We start from the raw sequence: 19,676 nt of genomic DNA on the forward strand, positions 1-19,676 counted from the left end.
GTCACATTTCTCTGTTTGATAGTACTATAAACAGGTCATGCAGCTATGACTATGAAGAGACACAGATTCACTGATGCCCCCAAAAGTCTCGCTTGAGTACAGAATCATCTTCGTAAATCCATGTAAGATTCTTGCAAAATAGAAGGGGACTTCCCTGTTTTTCCTGAGATATTTTGCAAAATGCTGCAAGGCACAAAACCATCACCATTGTGAAGATTCATCCCAGACCCGTCCTCCCTGTATCTGGTGGCTCTCCTCCCGCCCATCAAAGACTTGGCCTCGGGACTGAGATCAAACTAAAAGGAACGGGAGTTTGTTTGGCTGAACCCCCCCCCCCGGGGGGGGCCTGTAAGCATCTCGCAGACAATTCCTCCCACATATGGAGCTACAGACACAGGCCTTTTTCAAAGAGACCAACACAAAAGATTGGCACAAATTCATAAGCAACGAAAGGCTTCCAGGAGGGACCCATCCGCTGAGAACTGTACACATTTGTCCCTGGAAGCCAGTGTATCGCTAGTCACCCCTCAGGAAAATGAATTCTGGACATGAAGCTGGTTTTCAGGAATCCAGATTTTGCTGTTTATATAAAATCCTAAAGCAAGTCCAATAGCTATTGAAGATAAGCTAGTGGCTCTGATGTATTCGACGTTACCAAAGTTTGTCCAGGCCTGTTTCATACACAGCAAAAGTTCATTCGTCCTATAATTGTGTGTTCAGTAGCAACGGAGGAGCTGCAGAAGGGGAAAGAGACTTCTCTTCAGTGGCTCCCTCTTCAGAACATTTGAAAGCCGCCCTTTCTCCTCACACTCCGTAAGCCTTGCCCCTACAGCAATCTGCTCTTAAACCCTCTTACGCTGGGGCCTGGCTGGCCACTGGATGTCTTATCTCTCAGATTCATGGGTCCCATTAGTCCTGTGAGCCCGGGAACTTTTATTTTCGGCAAACGCTGCCCTGACAGCCCTATCGGGGTCAGACGTTGTGCCTCCTCTGAGAAGTCCGGCTTCTGCTGTTCTTGGCTTGTGTTTCTAACAACTCTCATGGAACTTGTTCCCTGTCCTCCGGGTTCAAAACACCCGCCCCTCGTTTCCTCCTCCGCCGACGGTTCTGACTTACTGACTTCACACATCTCCCTGGTCTCGTTCTAACCCTGTGAGGCCGGGGAGCTACCCGCAGAGCAATGCCCACAGCTAACTGCCACGGGCTGCTGGTCACAACGGCAGGTGGCCAGCTGCCCTCCGAGGGCCCTGTGCTCTGTGCTGGTGACAACTTAGGGGTGTCAGTGAGGGGGCACGGGAGATCTACCACCGTGACAGTCAGCTCCAGGCCTCGAGCCAGCAGAGTGCTTCAAACAAATAGTTAGAACTTCAGGTATTTTGTCCAAAGCAGACTTCAGAGTAATGATGACACCCACTTCTCTCCTCCCGCCCACCTCAGGGCCTCCATCTGGTTTCCCTGTCTGGCTGCAGCCTCTTAGAAAAGCCCATTCCCAGGCCTGCTGTCAGCAATCGCCCCCTCTTTCTGCTCAGCCTGCACATGCCAGCAACCAGGCCGGACCCCAGCAGGCCTGGGAACGTGCCTCTGTGTGCTTGAAGCCCATGGCTCCACGCCTTTGTTTATGGTGGAACAGGGGTGGGAAACCTCCGTGTAAGGCCTGAGGAATGATTCGTTCTGGCCCTGCCAAGGCAGTGGGAGTGACGGAATTAAGTGTTTGACCCCTAGAGCAGGCTAATCTTTAGGTGGATCGTTTCCTATGGCCCTGGAATGACGTGATAAATACCCTGATAGCCCTTGGCAGAGGGAAGGCTGCCACCCTGGTCATGTCATTAACACCGACAGGCTTAGCATTGTCCCCGGAGACCAGGCCCCCAGTTTAGCCGTGTTGTCACTGCACACCCTCGTCCTCATCAGAATCACCCCTACTGAGGTCCTGATGGGGCCCAGTTCTCTCCTTCCATTTCTCTTCTGGGTCTTGGCTCGGTGTTGTTTCCAGACTAGAGAGCTTAGAAGAAGTGCTGGCTGCCTAGGCCTCAGGCCTTTACCAGGTTAACTCTTGATTCCTCCAGGCGGGCCTTGTGCTCTCATTTTCAGAAATGTTCATGGGATAATCTGGGGGGGGGGGTCGGATATGTTATTGTGGGTACCCCCTAATTTAGGCCGTCTCTATTCTCATCCAGGGAGGAAGCTGGCATGGGACATAGGTAGCCAGCCCCTGGACTTCCCTCTCTCTATGACAGTTTATGTTAGAAAAAAAATCATTTGGGTTTTTAAAAAAATATTTTATTGATTTTTTCACAGAGAGGAAAGGATAGGGATAGAGAGTTTAGAAACATCGACGAGAGAGAAACATCAATCAGCTGCCTCCTGCACACTCCCTACCGGGGATGTGCCTGCAACCAAGGTACATGCCCTCGACTGGAATCGAACCTGGGACCTTCCAGTCTGCAGGCTGAGGCTCTATCCACTGAGCCAAACCGGTTAAGGCTCACTTGGGGCTTTTATATTTTTGGGGGGAAAGCTTTTAAGAAGACCCCTCCCCAGCACCCCTATTGGGGTCCTGCCGGGGCCCAGGAGCTTGCTCACGCCCCATCTGGTTTGTGCTCAGAACATGACGGACACGGTGGTGAGGACCACGCTGAGGAACGACCTGTCCCCCGAGGGCATCATCCACCACCTGAAGATCCTGAGCCCCATCCGCTGTGCCTTCCGCAACGACCTCCTGACGTCATCGGGCTACACCCCGGAGTGGGGGTGAGTGGAGAGGCACCCCCCTTCTCCCCAGCACGCATTCCTTTCTAGCACCCTCGCTGGGGCTTTCCTTAAGGTTCCCATCCCTTGAGGAGCCATCTGACAGACTGAATACACAACGGACGGTGGTGCCAGGACTTGGCTAATAATGGCCAGCGGTCTTCAACCTTGTTCCCGCTTCCAACTCAGGACCGACCCGAGGAAGCCATATATGTTTCTCTAGTCAACCACATAGGACATCCCACTTAGAGCAAGCCTGCCCATGGCTTCTCTGAGCCTCCCTTTCCCCGCTCCACTCTACCTGTCTTTGAGTCTCCATCAGTCAGGGGATAGGACTGAGCCCCAGCTGCCACCAGCTCAGAATAACCAGCCTTTCTCGCTTGTTCTCATTGGGGTTTTATTTCTACACTTCTTTATTTCCACACTTTTTGAGATGGCTTTTCAGGGAGCAGTGAGGATGGGCAGGGTCCCAGGAGGGGAACCTCCAGCAAGCTGCTCCCTCCGCAGGGTTTACACCATCATTGAGGACCTCCATGGCGCTGGGAACTTCGTCACGGAAATGCAGCTGTTTATCGGGGACTCCCCCATACCTCGGAATTACAGCGTGTCCGCCAGCGACGACATCAAGATCGAGGTGGGGCTCTATAAACAGAAAAGCAACCTCAAGGTGGTCCTGACCGAGTGCTGGGCAACGCCGTCCAGCAACGCCCGGGACCCGGTCACGTTTGGTTTCATCAACAACAGGTAGGGGTTCGGGGTGGGGGTGGGGGTGGGGGTGGGGGCCTGGGCATCGCTGCCCCCTCGCTGGTGGCCTGTGTTGGGTCCTCTGTGTTTCCAGTCTTGTGTGTGCATGGGCCTGGGTTTTGGGTAACACCCCACAGGAGACCCTTTCCTCGCAGGAACTGGAGATCTAGCCATCCTTGCCTTCCAGGGAGCCTGGTGAGGATGCTCCATGTGCAGCCAGATGTATTGTGACTCTCTCACTTTGGAACCAGGATAGCAGGACCAATTTATAGCTAACTAGAGGCCCAGAGCACAAAATTTGTGCATGGCGGGGGTTGTCCCTCAGCCCAGCCTGCACCCTCTCCAATCTGGGACCCCTCGAGGAATGTCTGACTGCTCCTTTAGACCCGATCCAAATAGGATCAGGCCTAAATGGGCAGCTAGACAACCCTCTCATAATCCATGACTGCTGGCTCCCAACTGCTCACCTGCCTGCCTTCCTGTTTCCCCTAACCACTTCTGCCTGCCAGCCTGACCACCCCTAACCACTCTCCTGCCTGCCTAATTGATGCCTAATTGCTCCCCTGCCAGCCTGATTGCCCCTAACTGCCCTCCCCTACTGGCTTGGTCACCCCTAACTGCCCTCCCCTGCAGGCTTGATCACCCCCAACTGCCCTCCCTTCCAGGCCTGGTCCCTCCCAACTGCCCTCCCCTACTGGCCATCTTGTGGTGGCCATCTTATGTCCACATGGGGGCACCCATCTTTGACCACTTGGGGGCAGCCATCTTGTGTGTTGGAGTGATGGTCAATTTGCATATTACTCTTTTATTAGATAGGATGAGTCACCTTTTTTTTCTCCTCCCAGCTGCCCCATCCCCAACACACATACCTACGTGATTGAGAACGGAGACTCCAACAAGGCCCAGTTTAAGCTGAAAATTTTTTCCTTCATCAACAACTCCATAGTCTACCTGCACTGCAAACTCCGCATCTGCATGGAGACCCCCGGAGCCACGTGCAAAATCGTAGGTGTTGGGTGTTCTAAGTTTTTGTCGTTATGAAGAGGGTTTCTGTGTTACCAAAGCCCAGGGTGTGGGTGGCTCTGAGAAGAGGTGCTGGGCCCCCTAAAAGGTGGGAAATGGCATTTCAACCGTGGGCAGCCTTTGGGGCGAGGCTGGGGGGGGGGGGAGGGGCAACATAGCTAGGTGTCACCTCAGTCCTTCTTGAGGCTTCCCCATCTGCTGGCGCTCGCATCAGAGCTTCCTTGTCATGAGGCTGTTGTACTTTCCAAGGTGATTTAATGCATATTTAGGTGCAAAAGCGTTATTTTAATTTCACTTTATTTTTAGCTGCTTTGACAGAACACTGCTGGTTCGTAGCCACTGTGACATTCAGTCAGGTGCTTTTCCTTCCCTGTGTGTAACATGCATGCTGGGATTATGAATAATTTTACATCCTCATTTTCTTTGACCTTTGAATTCAAAACGTGCTTTGCAGTCCTGAGATTTGAAAGCTCTCCTTCCTACCAGTGACAAGAATGAGAAGTGACTGTTGTATGGTATCTGGGTCCAAGGACAGTGTAGGGGGCTCTGTTGGCCGCTGGTCGGACCACTGCATGCCTCTCTCTCTGCGTGTCTCCGCTTGACCCTCTGCTTTTCCTAAGGTTTTCCTGCATAATCCACCTCTGAGCATCAGTAGGTCATGGATGAGCGAAGTCCAGTGATGGTCGGTTTTGTTGATGTCACTTTTATCCAACAGCAGATCTGCTGGAGCACCAGGAGGAAAGGGACACAGGCCGATGCCCACCAGCTAAGGGCTCGGATGAGTCTGGCCCCACAGAGATGCTGAGAGTATTAATAGCCACAGTAGCACCTGGCCTCTGCAGGGAGCTGCCAGCCCCCAAGTTCTTTACAACATGAGCTCCACACATTTCTCCCCAAGTTCCTTGTGGATGGACATGGGATTGGTTTCCTGTGGCTGCTGTACAAAGTGCCCTAGAAGAATTGGCTTAAGCCAGTGGTAGGCAAACTCATTAGTCAACAGAGCCAAATATCAACAGTACAATGACTAAAATTTCTTTTTGAGAGCTAAATTTTTTAAACTTAAACTTCTTCTAATGCCACGTCTTCAAAATAGACTCTCCCAGGCCATGGTATTTTGTGGAAGAGCCACACTCAAAGGGACAAAGAGCCGCATGTGGCTTGTGTTAATGAACCCCCCCCAAAAACAAACAAACAAACAAAAAAACAACAACAACTCCACATTGAAACCTGTAAAGAATTTTGTGAGTTTATTTGAGCCAAACTGTCGACATATGCTGGGAAGCAGAACCTCAATGAATTGAGATAAAAATGTACCAAAGCTTATATTGATAGTAGGAGAAGACCAATGTGTAGCCAATAAAGCATTAATTTCGCGATCAGACCTGATAATCAGAACACCATTGTGTAGTAGGTGGGAAAGATTAGCAGGTATCCAAGTTAAGTTTTGCATATCTATTAAGAGAGGAGGTCTGGGGAGGCAGATATTGATTCCACTAGGGAACCATAAGGATAATAATAATATGAAAATCATTTTATATACATTCAATCAATAACAATCAGATGATATAAAAACAAGGTTCAAGCAATATCAGTTTGTGAGCACACAGGCCTTGTTGACGTCGTCTTGGGATAGCTGTCTGCCTCCGTGGTTGTCAGAAATGGGAGTAGACGGCTATTCACAGTCAGGTGCCTTTTTTAAATGAGAAATGTTAACCCGTGAGCTAACTCCTTTAAGTTTAGCTGCACATGAGTTAGTTAGTAATACCTGGTAAGGTCCCCTCCAACGAGGTTGGAGAGTCTTTTATTTGGTGTCTTTTCTAAGACACAAAATCTCCTGGTTGTAAGCCGTGATCTTTGAAATCTCCGTCTCCCAGGAGTGCACTGTGAAATGAATCTGTTACCAATTTGTCAATTTCTTTAAGTTGGTTAATAAGCCCTTGACAATAATGTAAAAAGCACAGGAAGTTGGGCCCCTACAGGTAAAATAGGTTTCTGATTGGGTCCAAGCCATATCTGTCTGTCTAGGTCAAAAGTTCCCCCTTTTTGTTGCCATATTCTCTTTTCATCTTCCGTGGCTATGTGTTGAAACTGTAAAAGATAATCTTTTATTGATTTAATAAGAAGTAAAGAACATTCTCAGGTTGGATAACTTGCTGTTCAGCATCAGCAAAATGATTTCCTTTTGCTTCCATGGTGGTGAAATGCCCTGGGATTTTGATAATTGCCAATTGTTTTGGTTGCTGTATGGCATCTAAAAGTTCTGCGACCAGTTTTCCTTTTTTTTTTTTTTTTTTTTTAATGGGCAGCCCAGAGGAAGTTAAGAAGCCTCGCTGCTTCCATAACATTCCAAAGTCATGAGCTACACCAAATGCATAGCGACTATCAGTGTAGAGATTGGCCACCTGACCTTTGGCCAATTGACAAGCCCGAGTCAAAGCAATGAGCTCAGCTTGCTGGGCAGACCTGATTCCAGGCAGATAAGAACTTTCAATTATATCCACCATGGAAGCTATGGCATATCCAGCTCAGAAATGTCCTTGTTCATCCTTTAGATAGTATCCATCTGTGAACCAAATTAAGTCAGCATTATCAATAGGAGTTTCCTGTAAATCATTCCTAGGAGCAAGAAGGTGGTCAGTAAGAAAACACAATTGTGGGTGTCTCCATCCTATAAAGAGAGTAACAACATGGCAGGGTTAAGGCGATTACACCTAGTTAAAGTAATATTAGGTGCAGAGAGCAGGAATACTTCATAAGAAGCCAGTCGACTGACAGAGCAGTGTTGAGTATGATGAGAGTTCAGCAAGGATTCAACAGAATGAGGAACATATATAGTTAAAGGGGAGCCCATGACTATCTCTTCTGTCTGTTTACATAACAAGGCTGTAGCTGAGATGGCTCTCATGCAGGGAGGGAGCCCTTTGGCCACTGAGTCTAGTTGCTGACTATAATACCCTATAGGTCTATGGTGGTCTCCGGGTTTCTGAGTTAGAACTCCTAAAGCATTGCTCTTACTTTCATGTGTGAAAAGGAAGAAGGGAAGTTTATAGTTTGGATGCCCCAGAGCAGGAGCTCAGGACAGTACCTCCTTTAGAGTCTCAACAGCTTGTTTCCCTTCAGGGTTCCACTGAATTGGATAGGTGTGTCTGACTTTAACAGGGCATAGAGAGGCTGGGCTATCAATGAAAAGCTTGGAATCTAATTTCTGCAATATCCAGTCAAGCCCAGGAATCGTCTAAGCTGCTTTTTTGTTTTGTTTTGTTTTTGGAAGAGGGAAAGATAGGATTCCTCTAAGTCCTTCCGGGTTAAGCAGTAGCCCATCCTTTGATATGAGATGCCAAGGTATTGTACTTGAGCTAAGCAAAATTGAAGCTTATCCTTTGAGACCTTATGTCCCTTTACAGCTAGCTGTTGCAATAAGTAAATTGTATCCTTTTGAGAGTCTATCGAATAGTATGTCCTAGAGCATACAAGTAAATCATCCACATACTGAATTAGAGTGGAATCTCTAGGAAATTTAACATCATTTAGATCAGCTTTTAATATCTGGGAGAAATAGGTGGGAATTTTTGTATATCCTTGGGGGTATCACAGCCCAAGTAAATTGTCTATCTTCCCAAGTGAAAGCAAAGAGATATTGACTGTCCTTTCCTACTGGAATGCTAAAAAAAGCACTACATAAATCTATTACTGAAAAATATTGGCAGTCCTCAAGAATAGTTGGTAATAAGTATGTGGGTTTGGAACCACAGGATGTTGGGGAATAACTACCCTATTTATAGCTCTGTGATCCTGCACAAAGCTCCACCCTTTCCCATTTGGTTTCTTTACTGGAAAGATAGGAGAATTATAGGACTTGTACATGGAATTATAATTCCTTTTTTTCTTTTTTTAAGTAATCCTGTATAATGGGCTTAATTCCAGCTAGTGCATCAGGTCTTAGAGGATATTGGCGAATATTAGGTAAAGGCAAAGTACTATCAGTAGTTATTTTAATAGGAGTGGCTGACTCAGTCTTGCCAAATCTGCACTGGAAGGTGCCCAAAGTTGCATTGGAACTTCTTGCAACAAACGTTCAGTTTCAAGATTTTTTTCCTCTGGTGAAAATTCCTTTAAAATCATTATTTTCCAAATTGGTTCAGTATCTGATTCATTTAGTTCTAAATACATTTCACCTTTTTGGGAAAAAAGAAATATGAGCATTATGGGTTTCAAGAAAATCTCTCTCTTTCGGGTGAATTGGGGTTGATTTGACCAGCAAGAATGTATGTTGCCCCGTAACATCCCCTAGTTGAAAGGGGACAGGTCCTGACTTAAAAACAGTCATTGGTTGGTTAGATACCCCTACCATGTGTACAGAAGCTTTGCTCTGAGGGAGAGGGAAACTTAGATGGGTAGGGTTAAGAAACGATGAAGTGGCCCCAATATCCACAAGGGCTTTAGTAACTTCTCCTTTTGTGATAATTTCAGTTTTTCCTAATGTATTAGTAAGGAGAAGGGGAAGTACCCTCTCATAGTCCTCGGAGCAGCCCTATGCTTACTTCTGTCTGTTTTCTCTTTTCAAATCCCATTTCAGTTTTCTACTCTTTCTTATGGTGGCCTGGATTTTTGCAGTAAAAACAGACTCTTCTCTCTCCTTTTTTAAGAGACTTTGGAGTAGAACTGGCTTGGTTGTTTAATTGTTGAAGCTGTAAGTTTATAATTTGGGTAACTTTATCTTTTTCTCTCTTTTGGATAGTTTTAGATAGCTGATCAGCCAGAAGAGCCAGTTCATCAGCATGGGTAGTCTGCCAGTTCGATTTATGTTGTTTGATCAGAGTTACAAGTTCTTCATCTAGTCCTTCCCAAAATGCCGAATTTAGTAAGGGATCATTTTGATGATCCTTGCAACTGTCTGGCGACAGACCTGAATATCGTTTGAAAGTTTTTTCAAAACATTCAAAGAAATCAAGCACTGGTTCATCAGGCTTTCTTTTACATTGCTGGATCTTGGTCCAGTCCATTCTTCGAGGAAAAATTTCAGGTATGGCTTGATAAAGCTGGTGGGCCAATTCCCTACATTTTCCTCTGTCTATCTCTTTCTGTTTTAAAAAATCATCTGCAGGAGTATTCCAGCGAACCTTATTCAGCCATTCTGTTGCCTTGCTCTCAGAAACCAGTAGGTGTATTAATTGGAACAGGTCAGAATAGCCAGGATCATATGCTCTACCAGTTAAATCAAATTCCTTTGCAAAACCTATTGGGTCCTGCAGAGGGTCAGGAAAATCTTTAGTTAGGTTTCTTAATTCTGTTCTAGTCCAAGGAACATATACAATTGCTAGATTCCCCTCTACCTGAGACAGGCTTTTCCCGGAAAGGAGCTGTTAGAATTCTTGAATCATCTTTCTCTGAGTTTGTATTCTCATTTTTCCCTAGGAGAGCAGGGAATGGTGGTTGAGGAGATTAAAAGGAGGAGGATGAGAAGTGGAAGGCAAGTCTGCACAAGGAAGCTCAGAGAGGAGGAGCAGTGAGAGGAGGAGGAGTGGGGTCTCGGCACTTACTTGCTTCAGTGGCCTTCTTCAGTTCAGAGACTGTCTCCAAAATTTTCTTATTAACTTCTTGTAGGGAAGGTATTTTATCTGATCCTCTCCTAGAAGCCTCTAATTTCCAATCAAGATAAGCTTCCCATTCATTTAATTTACTTTTAGAGCCAGCTTTTTCTAATTGAGTGCACAGAAAAATCAATTTGGGGGTGTCAAAAGTTCCCCTCTTTGGCCATTTCAAATTGGTATCATTTTTAGTTAAATTTTCCCATTTTTGTAGATACTTGCAAGTTGAAATTCCATATGAATTGTACATGCACCCTGCTGGAGTGTTAACAGGGGCTGGGATTCTTGGGGTTTAGCAACCAAAGGTGCAATTTCCCATCTTTTAAAATTTATTATTATTATTGAATATCTGCAGTCTGAGAAAAAATTTTAGGGGTGTTATATAGTGGGTTGCAAAATGTACTGCTTATGGGTTGAGCTCCATGAGGCTGTCACCCCTCATGTTGCAATTCAACCCTCTTACGTGCCTCCGTTTTCCTCCTGGCTGTCTGAAACAGCCAGAAGGGCTCAGGGCGCTGGCTTACCAGGCCTTATGGATGCTCCCCCGGACGAGTCAGTCAGTTAATTACAATTGAGTTGGAATTTCCCTATGGGGCTCCTTCACGTCGTGAGGGATGACCTCTGACACCTCCACAAGGTTCTTAGTCGCCTAAGAACACCTGAGAATCGGGCAGGAGGGAGGATGTGCCCCTTTTTTCTCTGGAGCTAAATGAGTTCAGCTCTCATAAGTTTAGCGAAGGTTTTTGCTCAGATTCTCAGAAAGCAATTCCAATTGAAGAGCCAAAATCAAAACCAGCCACCCGTGTTTTCCTCCAGTCTTGCCTTTACTTGGGTTCTATTAACCCTTAATCTTAGTTCCACTTCAAGGATTTTAAAATACAGCTCAGATAAAGTTAGACCCTCTATCAAAACAAGGGAAGGTCCTGGATCCAAGAGACAACTCACCCAAATTCACCTGATACGGCGGGAGCCAGCAGGGCTCAATGGGTCGCTTGCTGGATCCTAACACCGAGTCTGAGTCTGCAAGGTGATCCTGGGTGAGCGTCTACAGCAAGTAATGTTTACAAAACAAAACAAAACAAAACACATTGCAACCTGTAAATAATTTTGTGAGTTTATTTGAGCCAAGCTGTCAACATATACCAGGAAGCAGAACCTCAATGAATTGAGATAATGCTCCGGAGAATGGAAGGTTACATCTATATTTATACATTGCAATCAAAGGAAAGGAACAGAGGTGAGTTACATGAAATTCATTGGTGATAGATTAGGGAGGTGGGATAAAGCAAAGAAGGGAAACCTCTGGGACAGGGCAAAAAGTGAAATGATGGACATATGCTTCTCTTACAGAGATGGATACTGGATACTCTAACATAATTAACAGTAGACAATTAATTTGATAACAATAATAATGAGGGAATGTCCCGGTGCCATTGATTGTGCCCTTAGGGGTCCGGGGTAAAAAGGAAGTTACAAGTTACCCCGACATCTCACAGATATGTTATCTTAGAGGCAAAAAGGCAAATGGGCTCAGTAAAGAAGATCTAAGCTGATCTTTGTCAGGGAAAATATCGGCCTAGGACATGACTACCCACTATAACCTGTTTGTAGTTAAATATTTAATTTTCAAACCACCTTTTGTGGTTATTTTAGGTCTCTGAGTTTGCAAGACTGCCACACAGGCCTTCTTGAACTATGTCAGGTTAGCATGTGGCTCCTTTCGTCCACACTTGCGAGCCGCAGTTTGCCGACCACGGGCTTAAGCAATAGAAATTCGTTGTCTCCCAGTCCTGGAGGCTGGAAGTCCAAGACCAGGGTGTGGACAGGGCCGGTTCCTTCTGTGGCTGTAAAGGATGATCTGTTCTAGGTCAATCTCTGAGGCTTGTAGAAGCCCATCTTCTCCCTCTATGTGTGTCTGTGTTCAAATTTCCCCTTTGGATAAGAACACAGTCATATTGGACCGGGACCCACCCAAGCGAGCTCATCTTAACTTGAACATCTGCAGAGACCCTGTCTCCAAGTAAGGTTGCATCGCACATCCTGGGAGTTAGGGCTTCAACATCTTTTGGGGACATATGAGCCACGGCGGGGTTAGGCAAAGGCATGGAAAGGAGCACGTGGTGGCTGCAGGCTGCAGAGATGCGAAGGTGACTCAGAGCTTTGTTGAGAAAGGGCCCCGAACCAAGGGGCCAAGGGACCAGCACTGGTAACTAGCGACAGCTCGAGGGGTGCTGCCTCTCACTGCTCTTGTGCACCTCCTTGTCCAGGTTGTCCAGGTGGTCTGGGTGGTCCTGGTTTTCCTGGTGGTCCAAGTGGTCCAGGTGGTCCAAGTGGCCCTGGTGGTCCTGGTTGTCCTGGTGGTCCCGGTAGTCCTGGTGGTCCCGGTGGTCCTGGTGGTCCCGGTGGTCCTGGTTGTCCTGGTGGTCCCGGTAGTCCCGGTGGTCCCGGTGGTCCAGTTGGTCCAGGTGGTCCTGGTGATCCTGGTGGTCCCGGTAGTCCTGGTGGCCCAGGTGATCCAGGTGATCCAGGTGGTCCTGGTCGTCCCGGTGGTCCTGGCAGTCCTGGTGGTCCAGGTGGTCCTTGTGGTCCAGGGGGTCCTGGTGGTCCCGGTGGTCCTGGTAATCCTGGTGGCCCAGGTGGACCTACTGATCCTGGTGGTCCAGGCCTCTGCAGCCCTCCTCCCTGGCTGAGCTCATCCATCGCGATTTCATGTCTCCAGCAGGAAAGAAATCTATGAATCAGGGAACCATGCCAGAGACTGGGTACGTTTCTCATAAATGTTGTTCCACTAATTGAAGTTTCTCTCCTTTAAAAAAAAAAAACCAACATCACACAACAGAATTGCAATGACTTTCGGTCGCTGAGAAGCGGTGAACCATCGGAAACACACCAGATGTCCTGGGGACCCCTCATTCGGTCTGATGGTGAGTTGGGGGCCTTGGTTTAGAAAACTAAAGAGAAGACACCACCAATCCCATTTCAACATCATGTAAACCAAAAAGCAATCCCTTGGAACACAGAGCTCATAAAATTTTCCCTAAAGACTAGTAACAATGCCGGCTAATGCTCATGCAGAGCCCCGACTTCCCAGCACTGCTCCGTTCTGTACCCCCAGAGTGTAATTTGCTCTTCTCAGCAGCCCTGCAAGGTCAGATCTATTACTGTCCCCAAGTTGCAGATGGAAAGACTGAGGCTTCAGCAAGTGGGCACATGTTTAAATAATGCATGTTTGGGTAAGGGAAGGCAGTAAAGTTTCCTGACGCTGGATAATTGCATGCAGGGGGTTGTTACCAGGAAGGAACTCAGTCTATATGCCGGCCAAATTCTGTATATTTGCATGTGTGTGCGTGCAGGTGTGTGTGAGTGCGAATGTGATGTGTGTACAAACGCATGTGAATGTGGAGTCTGTTGTATTTTAGGCTTGGCTAAATCAGAAGATGCAAAACAAAAAAAATGGACTGTTGTTCTCTCTCAGTATAAAACTTCCATCAGCCAATGTGAAACTATGAATTTTCTATGAGTTTTCTAGGAAGACATTTTCCTTTCTTTGTGATCTATCCTATTTTTATTTTTATTTATTTATTTATTTTTTTGTTAATCATCTCTTGAGAACTTTTTTTTTCTATTGCTTTTTCAGAGAAAGTGGAGGGAGGGAGTGGGGGAGAGAGACAGAGAGAAACCCAGATGTGAGAGAGACAGATAGACCGGTTGCCTCCCACATGCACCCTGGCCTGGGGCAGGGAGCAAACTGGCAACCCAGGTATGTGCCCTTGACTGGGAGTCCATAACCCTTTGGTGCATGGACTGACATTCCAACCACGGAGCCACACCAGCCAGGGCTATCCTATTTAAAAAAAAAAAAAATGGTTGGGGAAATGGTGTGCTTTGGGTATTAAGACAAAAACTGCTAGCTGTTCCCCAATACCTGTTCTCCTCTCCTTCCATAATAATAAAACCCCAAGTTTTTAGCTGGGAATAAAAACTATATATATATATATATATATTTTTTAAATATATATTTTATTGATTTTTATACAGAGAGGAAGGGAGAGAGATAGAGAGTTAGAAACATCGATGAGAGAGAGTCATCAATCAGCTGCCTCTTGCACACCCCCCACTGGGGATATGCCCGCAACCAAGGCACATGCCCTTGACCGGAATCGAACCCGGGACCCTTCAGTTCCCAAGCCGACGCTCTATCCATTGAGCCAAACCGGTCCCGGCAAAACTATATATATTTTTAAAAAATATAACCAACCTGGCAGCCAGGTGTGGCCATATGAGTAAGTGCTGGGCAATGAGACGCAGATGGGAAGGGCTGCCTCCTCAGAACATCCCGTGCCCCTGCTTTACCCCGTCGTCCTCCTTACCTCTCCACCCTGCTGCCTAGAAGGCAGGCCAGACGGCTGCCGCCAGTCCCCATCCTGGACCGTGAGGACCGCAGGGACAGGAGCTGGACGAGCCGGGCCCCCGAGGGCATTGCGGTGCGAAGCTGCTGGGCCACGTCTGGGCTCCGACTTAGCCAGTTTTATGCCCGAAAGAAATAAACTTCCACCTTCTTCATCACCGTTATTTTAGGTCTTCCTCTTTTTTGCAGCTACGGTTAATCCTAATTGTTGGGAAATCCCACTATTCCCCTTTTTTGTCGTTTTTCTTCCTCATTTTGATGGCCCTCCTTCCTCTTGATATTTTACGGGACAAGAACATCTGTGTGTCGGATGCGGGGTCTGAGCCGGGATGTGCGTGCGGATCTGGAGTTGGATAGACATTCTCAGCTGCTGGTTCTCATCCAAAGCACTTGGGCAATACGCACTTCCATAGCTCCCAGGCCACGCCCGGCCTCGCGTGCCCTGGTGCTGGGCGCTGGGCCTGGGGTTGGCACTGGCCCTCGGGCGGCTTTGGCTTGGGTCCGAGGACAACATGCTCTTCCTATCCTCCTCACTGTCTTAAGTTGCTGAGCAGAGCTGGGGCCCTTGTGCGAAACGGAACATATGTGCATTGCATTGCCATGCCTGTACATGCCTCCTGTTTATTCATAGATGTTACAGATGATGTAAAAACCAGAGTGGAAAAAGCTATGGGGCTGGCATTAGGAGACCTGAGTTTGATTTTAGGCTCTCATTCTTAGGAGCTGTGTGGTCTTGGTGAATCTTCTGGATTTTATCCATCCACTCATCCACCCATTTATTCACCCACCTATCCATCCATCCAACTGTTTATTCATTCATCAATCTATTATCTTTCCATTCATCCACTCACCTACTCATCCATTCATCCTCTAATCCATCCATCATTCCACCCATCCATCCATTTATTCATTCATCCATCTACTGTCTTTCATTCATTCATCACCTACTCATCCATTCATCCTCTAATCCATCCATCATTCCACCCATCCATCCATTTATTCATTCATCCATCTACTGTCTTTCATTCATCCACTCACCTACTCATCCATTCATCCTCTAATCCATCCATCCATCCATCCATCCACCCATCCATCCATCCATCCATCCACCCTTCCATCCATCCATCTATTCATTCATCCATCTACTGTCCTTCCATTCATCCACTCACCTACTCATCCATTCATCCTCTAATCATCCATCCATCCATCCATCCACCTACTTATTATTTCATCTATCCACTGTATGTCAGGCACTGCTTTTTCTCTAGGACATGGATGTGTACCTCATTTTATCCATTCATTCTTTGATGGACCCTTGGGTTGTTTCCACCTTTGACTGTTGGGAAGAGTGCTGCATTGAACATGGGTTGGGAAGTAGTTATTTGAACCCTGGTTGTCAGTCTTTTGGATCCACACACCTGTGTGCTTTGTGGGTTTTTGCCTCTCCCCGGGAAGATCAGCTCGTACTCCTCCACACTGTAGAGTGTTTGAGCCAGTCCCGCTGAGCCGACCACCTCTTCCCGGAGGGCCTGCTGCTCCCACATGGCCTCCTCTTCTGGGCCAGGGCTTATCCCGAACCCTGAGCAGGCTGTTCTGTGCTGGCTGCTGCGCTCTCCCGGTCCTCAGACACCTTACCTTCCTGGTCAGCTGTGGGAACCCACAGGTACGTGGGCACACACCTCACCGCTACAGTGCTTCGGATGAATCACATTCAGACGATCATGCTTCAAAGTAGCCGACAAAGCGGGGGAGCTCGCTCTACCCAGGCTCCGCCTGAGCCCCATTCTACACTCACAACAACATCTCAATGCTGGGACCAGACGGGGACCGGAGGGGTACCCGCCCAGGGACGCGCTCTCCTCCTGCTTGGGGCAGACCTCCCACCTGTGCCTGTCTCATCCCCCGCAGGTGAGTCTCCAGATGTGCAGCCAGGCCTGGCCCCCGGCTACATCGTCCTCATTGTGGTGGCCGTCTTTGCCGTGGTGACAGGGGTCGCTGCCCTTCTCATTATGCGCTACCAGAGGACGACCGGGAAGTACAACTTCAAAACCCAGCCGGACGACTTCAGCTACCAGGTGTTCCAGGACTAGGAGCCCTGGCTGCCCGGAAGGTGGGTGAGCCAGTGTGGATGCTAAACCTCTGGATAAACTCTACTCTAAGTTTGTAGAAAGAAACTAGGCTTGCTGTCCTCCCAAAAGCAAAAGGACCTACTATACAGTATACAGAAATGATTTAATGCCTTTTCACAAGATTCCAACTCAAGCTTTGCAAAAGCTGCTCACTCACGGTGCAGGTGACCTGCTTTCACCACCGATAGAGGCCACGCAGTGTATCTCCATGGTTTTGGCAAAAGGTGGATTTGTGGGCGTCAGCATTCTGTGCCCGTGATGTATATATGGTAAGACACATGTACTTGGTCTTCGTTCCCTGTTCCTGGCTTTAGAGTTTCCGAAGCCATGGAGCAGGAAAGGTGTCTTCTGCTATGTTGTGAGGTGACCTTTGGAAAGCACCCAAGGGTGGGGCTGGTTGCCAGGAGACCCAGCCATGTGATGGGAGGGTTGGAAATGTTAGTTCCATCGCCTGGTGTTGGGGGAGGGGAGGAGGGGTTGGAAGTTGAATCAGTCACCAATGGCTGATGATTTAATCAAACAAGCCCATGTAATGATGCACCCATAAAAACACACAAAAACTATGGGGTTTGGGAGCAGTTATCGAAGATATCCCCAATTCTCAAGGTGGGGTGACAGGGTCCAACAGTGGACTGAGTGGCTGTTGGGGTCAGGAGGAAAGCTTTCCTGGGATCTCTGAAGCCTCCTGCGAATTGGTGTCTTCTGCCCCCTCTCCCCCTCTCCCTGGGAGACCCAGAGAGGGGAGTGGACAGCAGCAAATTTCAGCTCACCTGACACTCTAGCCACAGAAGAGGACCAGCCGCAGGGGGGTGCCTCCGTCTCTGGGTGGGCCCCCCGGGGTTTGGGTCATGAAGACCCTGCTCCACCCTGTGCCCTGTCTGGGTACTGTCGTGTGGATGCACCCCGTTTCCTCACTGGGCCAGCAGCGTCCGAGGCCAAGGCCGCCTTCCCTGTGCTCGGCTCCTTAGTCTCTTGAGGTAACAGATCTTCAGGACAGCTCAGCAGAGAGCGATAGATACAGGCCACATCCTCAACGTGAGCAAACCGGTCCCAGGGAGCTCCAGGGACCTCCCCAAGGTCACGGAGCAGAGGCGGGTCACAACACACCGCCCCCCCCCACAAGCCGGCAGTCCTGCCGGGGCCCTTCGTCTCCCCCAGCGATGGGGGAGCTGTCCGAGGAGGCGCCGGAGAGATGCTGCGTGGCTTGTCCTGCCCCTCTGCTCCGAGGACGCCCGGCAGCTGTGTCCCCTGATCCGGGGTCTGGGAGCCCTTACAGCCCAGATAGACAGAAGGGCTAGGCCCGTGGTCGGCAAACAGCGGCTCGCGAGCCACGTGTGGCTCTTTGGCCCCTGGAGCGTGGCTCTTCCACAAAACACCACGGCCTGGGCGAGTCTATGTTGAAGAAGTGGCGTTAGAAGAAGTTTACGTTTAAAAAATGTGGCTCTCCGAAGAAATGTCAGTCGTTGTCCTGTTGATATTTGGCTCTGTTGGCGAATGAGTTTGCCGACCACGGGGCTAGGCCAGTCACTTCCCTGGGGAGACTTCCAAAAGGATTTCCGTGAATTTCACTTAGTATGTAACATGTGCATCCCGGTAACCGGCCCATGCTTGTCCTAAATGCCTTAGGGGAGCTGCGTGTTGGTGCCACGGCCCTGCCGCGCGTCCCCCTCCTTGAAATGAAAGCTCCGAGGGAAAATGGTGTTTTACTTTTATCCTTCACTTTTATTCTCCTGGGGCTTCTGTCTTCCACACTGGAAACCACCTTTAACGAGCTTTCAGGTCTCTGCAAACCTCAGCTCTTCGAAAAACGGTAAACAAACCACCACCTCTCCACACACCAGAAGGGCACGTGGCACAGGAGCCCCGGGTCCGAGGGGGCTTCTCCACAGACAGCACAGAGACACAGGTCCCTGAGGATGTGCTGTCCAGCTCAGTGTGCGCCAGGCTCAACTGCCGCTGACGCCGGGGCTTCACCCACAGAGTCCAGGCCACAGGCACATGTTCCGGTTCCTCTTGTGCCTCATGGAGCTGCTGTCCCTTTATTGGTGCGCAGTCCCTCACCCTCAGCAAGCGAAGCAATCCTGTCCTCAGGGCTGCTGGCAACCCTCCGCGTCCCCCCCACCCCCCCACAATGCTCCAGGGGGTTCCTGTATGGACCTCTCCTTTGCTGCAAGCTGCTGATCCAGGTGACCTTTCCTACACAGGTCACCGTGAGTCAAGCCCGGGTCTTCATTCATCACACACTGACGGACGCCTGCTCTGCCCCGCACTTGGATGAGCCCCGGAGATGATGAATACATCACCTCGGGCTGCCCCAGGAGGCTGGTTATGTAGGTTCCGGACAAGCAGGCCGGGGAGAGGAGCTGATGGAGAGGTGGGCATGGTGTTGGCAATGCCGGCAGCTCCAGACACAGGGATCTTCACACCCAGCACGGACACAGCTCTGCCATCCCAATCCCGCGGCTCCCAGACCCTTCACCGTCCCATTTTGTCCATGTGGCCCTTCCTGGTTTTGCTCCCCCTTGACATCCATCCTTTCATCTATCCATCTCTCCATTCAGCCAGCCAGCCAGCTATTTGGTACTCGTTGTCAAATACGTAATATTCCTAATTTTCCAAGATATTTGACAGTACACTTGAAGTTATTTTTTAATAATAGGTCAGCAATAAATATATTGTCTAGTGGACATACATGCTCTTACTTTTCTCCTGCATTACCAGGATATTATTTTATTCACACAGTGGTGATGCAAAAGACACCATTAATAGGAAAAATCTCTATAATAAGTAGAAATAACATAATATATATGATTCTTTATATTTTTCAAAACATTTTCTCAGCCATTAAGATATAGTCCTACTACAGGGGGAGGTACCACTTAACCATTTCACAATGGGAAACCAGAGAAAAAATTTTGTGACTTAAAGTCACAAAATGAATTCATGAGGAAGTGGGTCTAGAACCTAAATATTAGTATAGAATTTTCTTCATTACACCACACTAACAGATAATGCTTGTTACGTGATTTAAAGCGA

General features: G+C 48.3%; 1 protein-coding gene across 1 annotated transcript in view; it reads left to right on the plus strand.

The window, feature by feature from the left end:
* UMODL1 (uromodulin like 1) overlaps positions 1-19,343 on the plus strand; it is a gene marked incomplete at its 5' end in the record, with an annotated part of 60,051 nt that extends 40,708 nt beyond the window's left edge. Inside the window, 6 exons of the mRNA XM_084873837.1 lie at positions 2,606-2,751; positions 3,256-3,492; positions 4,338-4,497; positions 12,943-13,027; positions 16,420-16,621; positions 18,845-19,343. Coding sequence (XP_084729963.1) covers positions 2,606-2,751; positions 3,256-3,492; positions 4,338-4,497; positions 12,943-13,027; positions 16,420-16,601 — 810 coding nt within the window. The 3' untranslated portion in view covers positions 16,602-16,621; positions 18,845-19,343. The remainder of the gene's footprint in view (positions 1-2,605; positions 2,752-3,255; positions 3,493-4,337; positions 4,498-12,942; positions 13,028-16,419; positions 16,622-18,844) is intronic.
* Between the last annotated feature and the right edge of the window lie 333 nt (positions 19,344-19,676).

This window comes from Pipistrellus hanaki, assembly GCF_964339955.1.
Source record: "Pipistrellus hanaki genome assembly, chromosome: 2".
In the NCBI taxonomy this organism is placed as follows: Eukaryota; Metazoa; Chordata; class Mammalia; order Chiroptera; family Vespertilionidae; genus Pipistrellus; species Pipistrellus hanaki.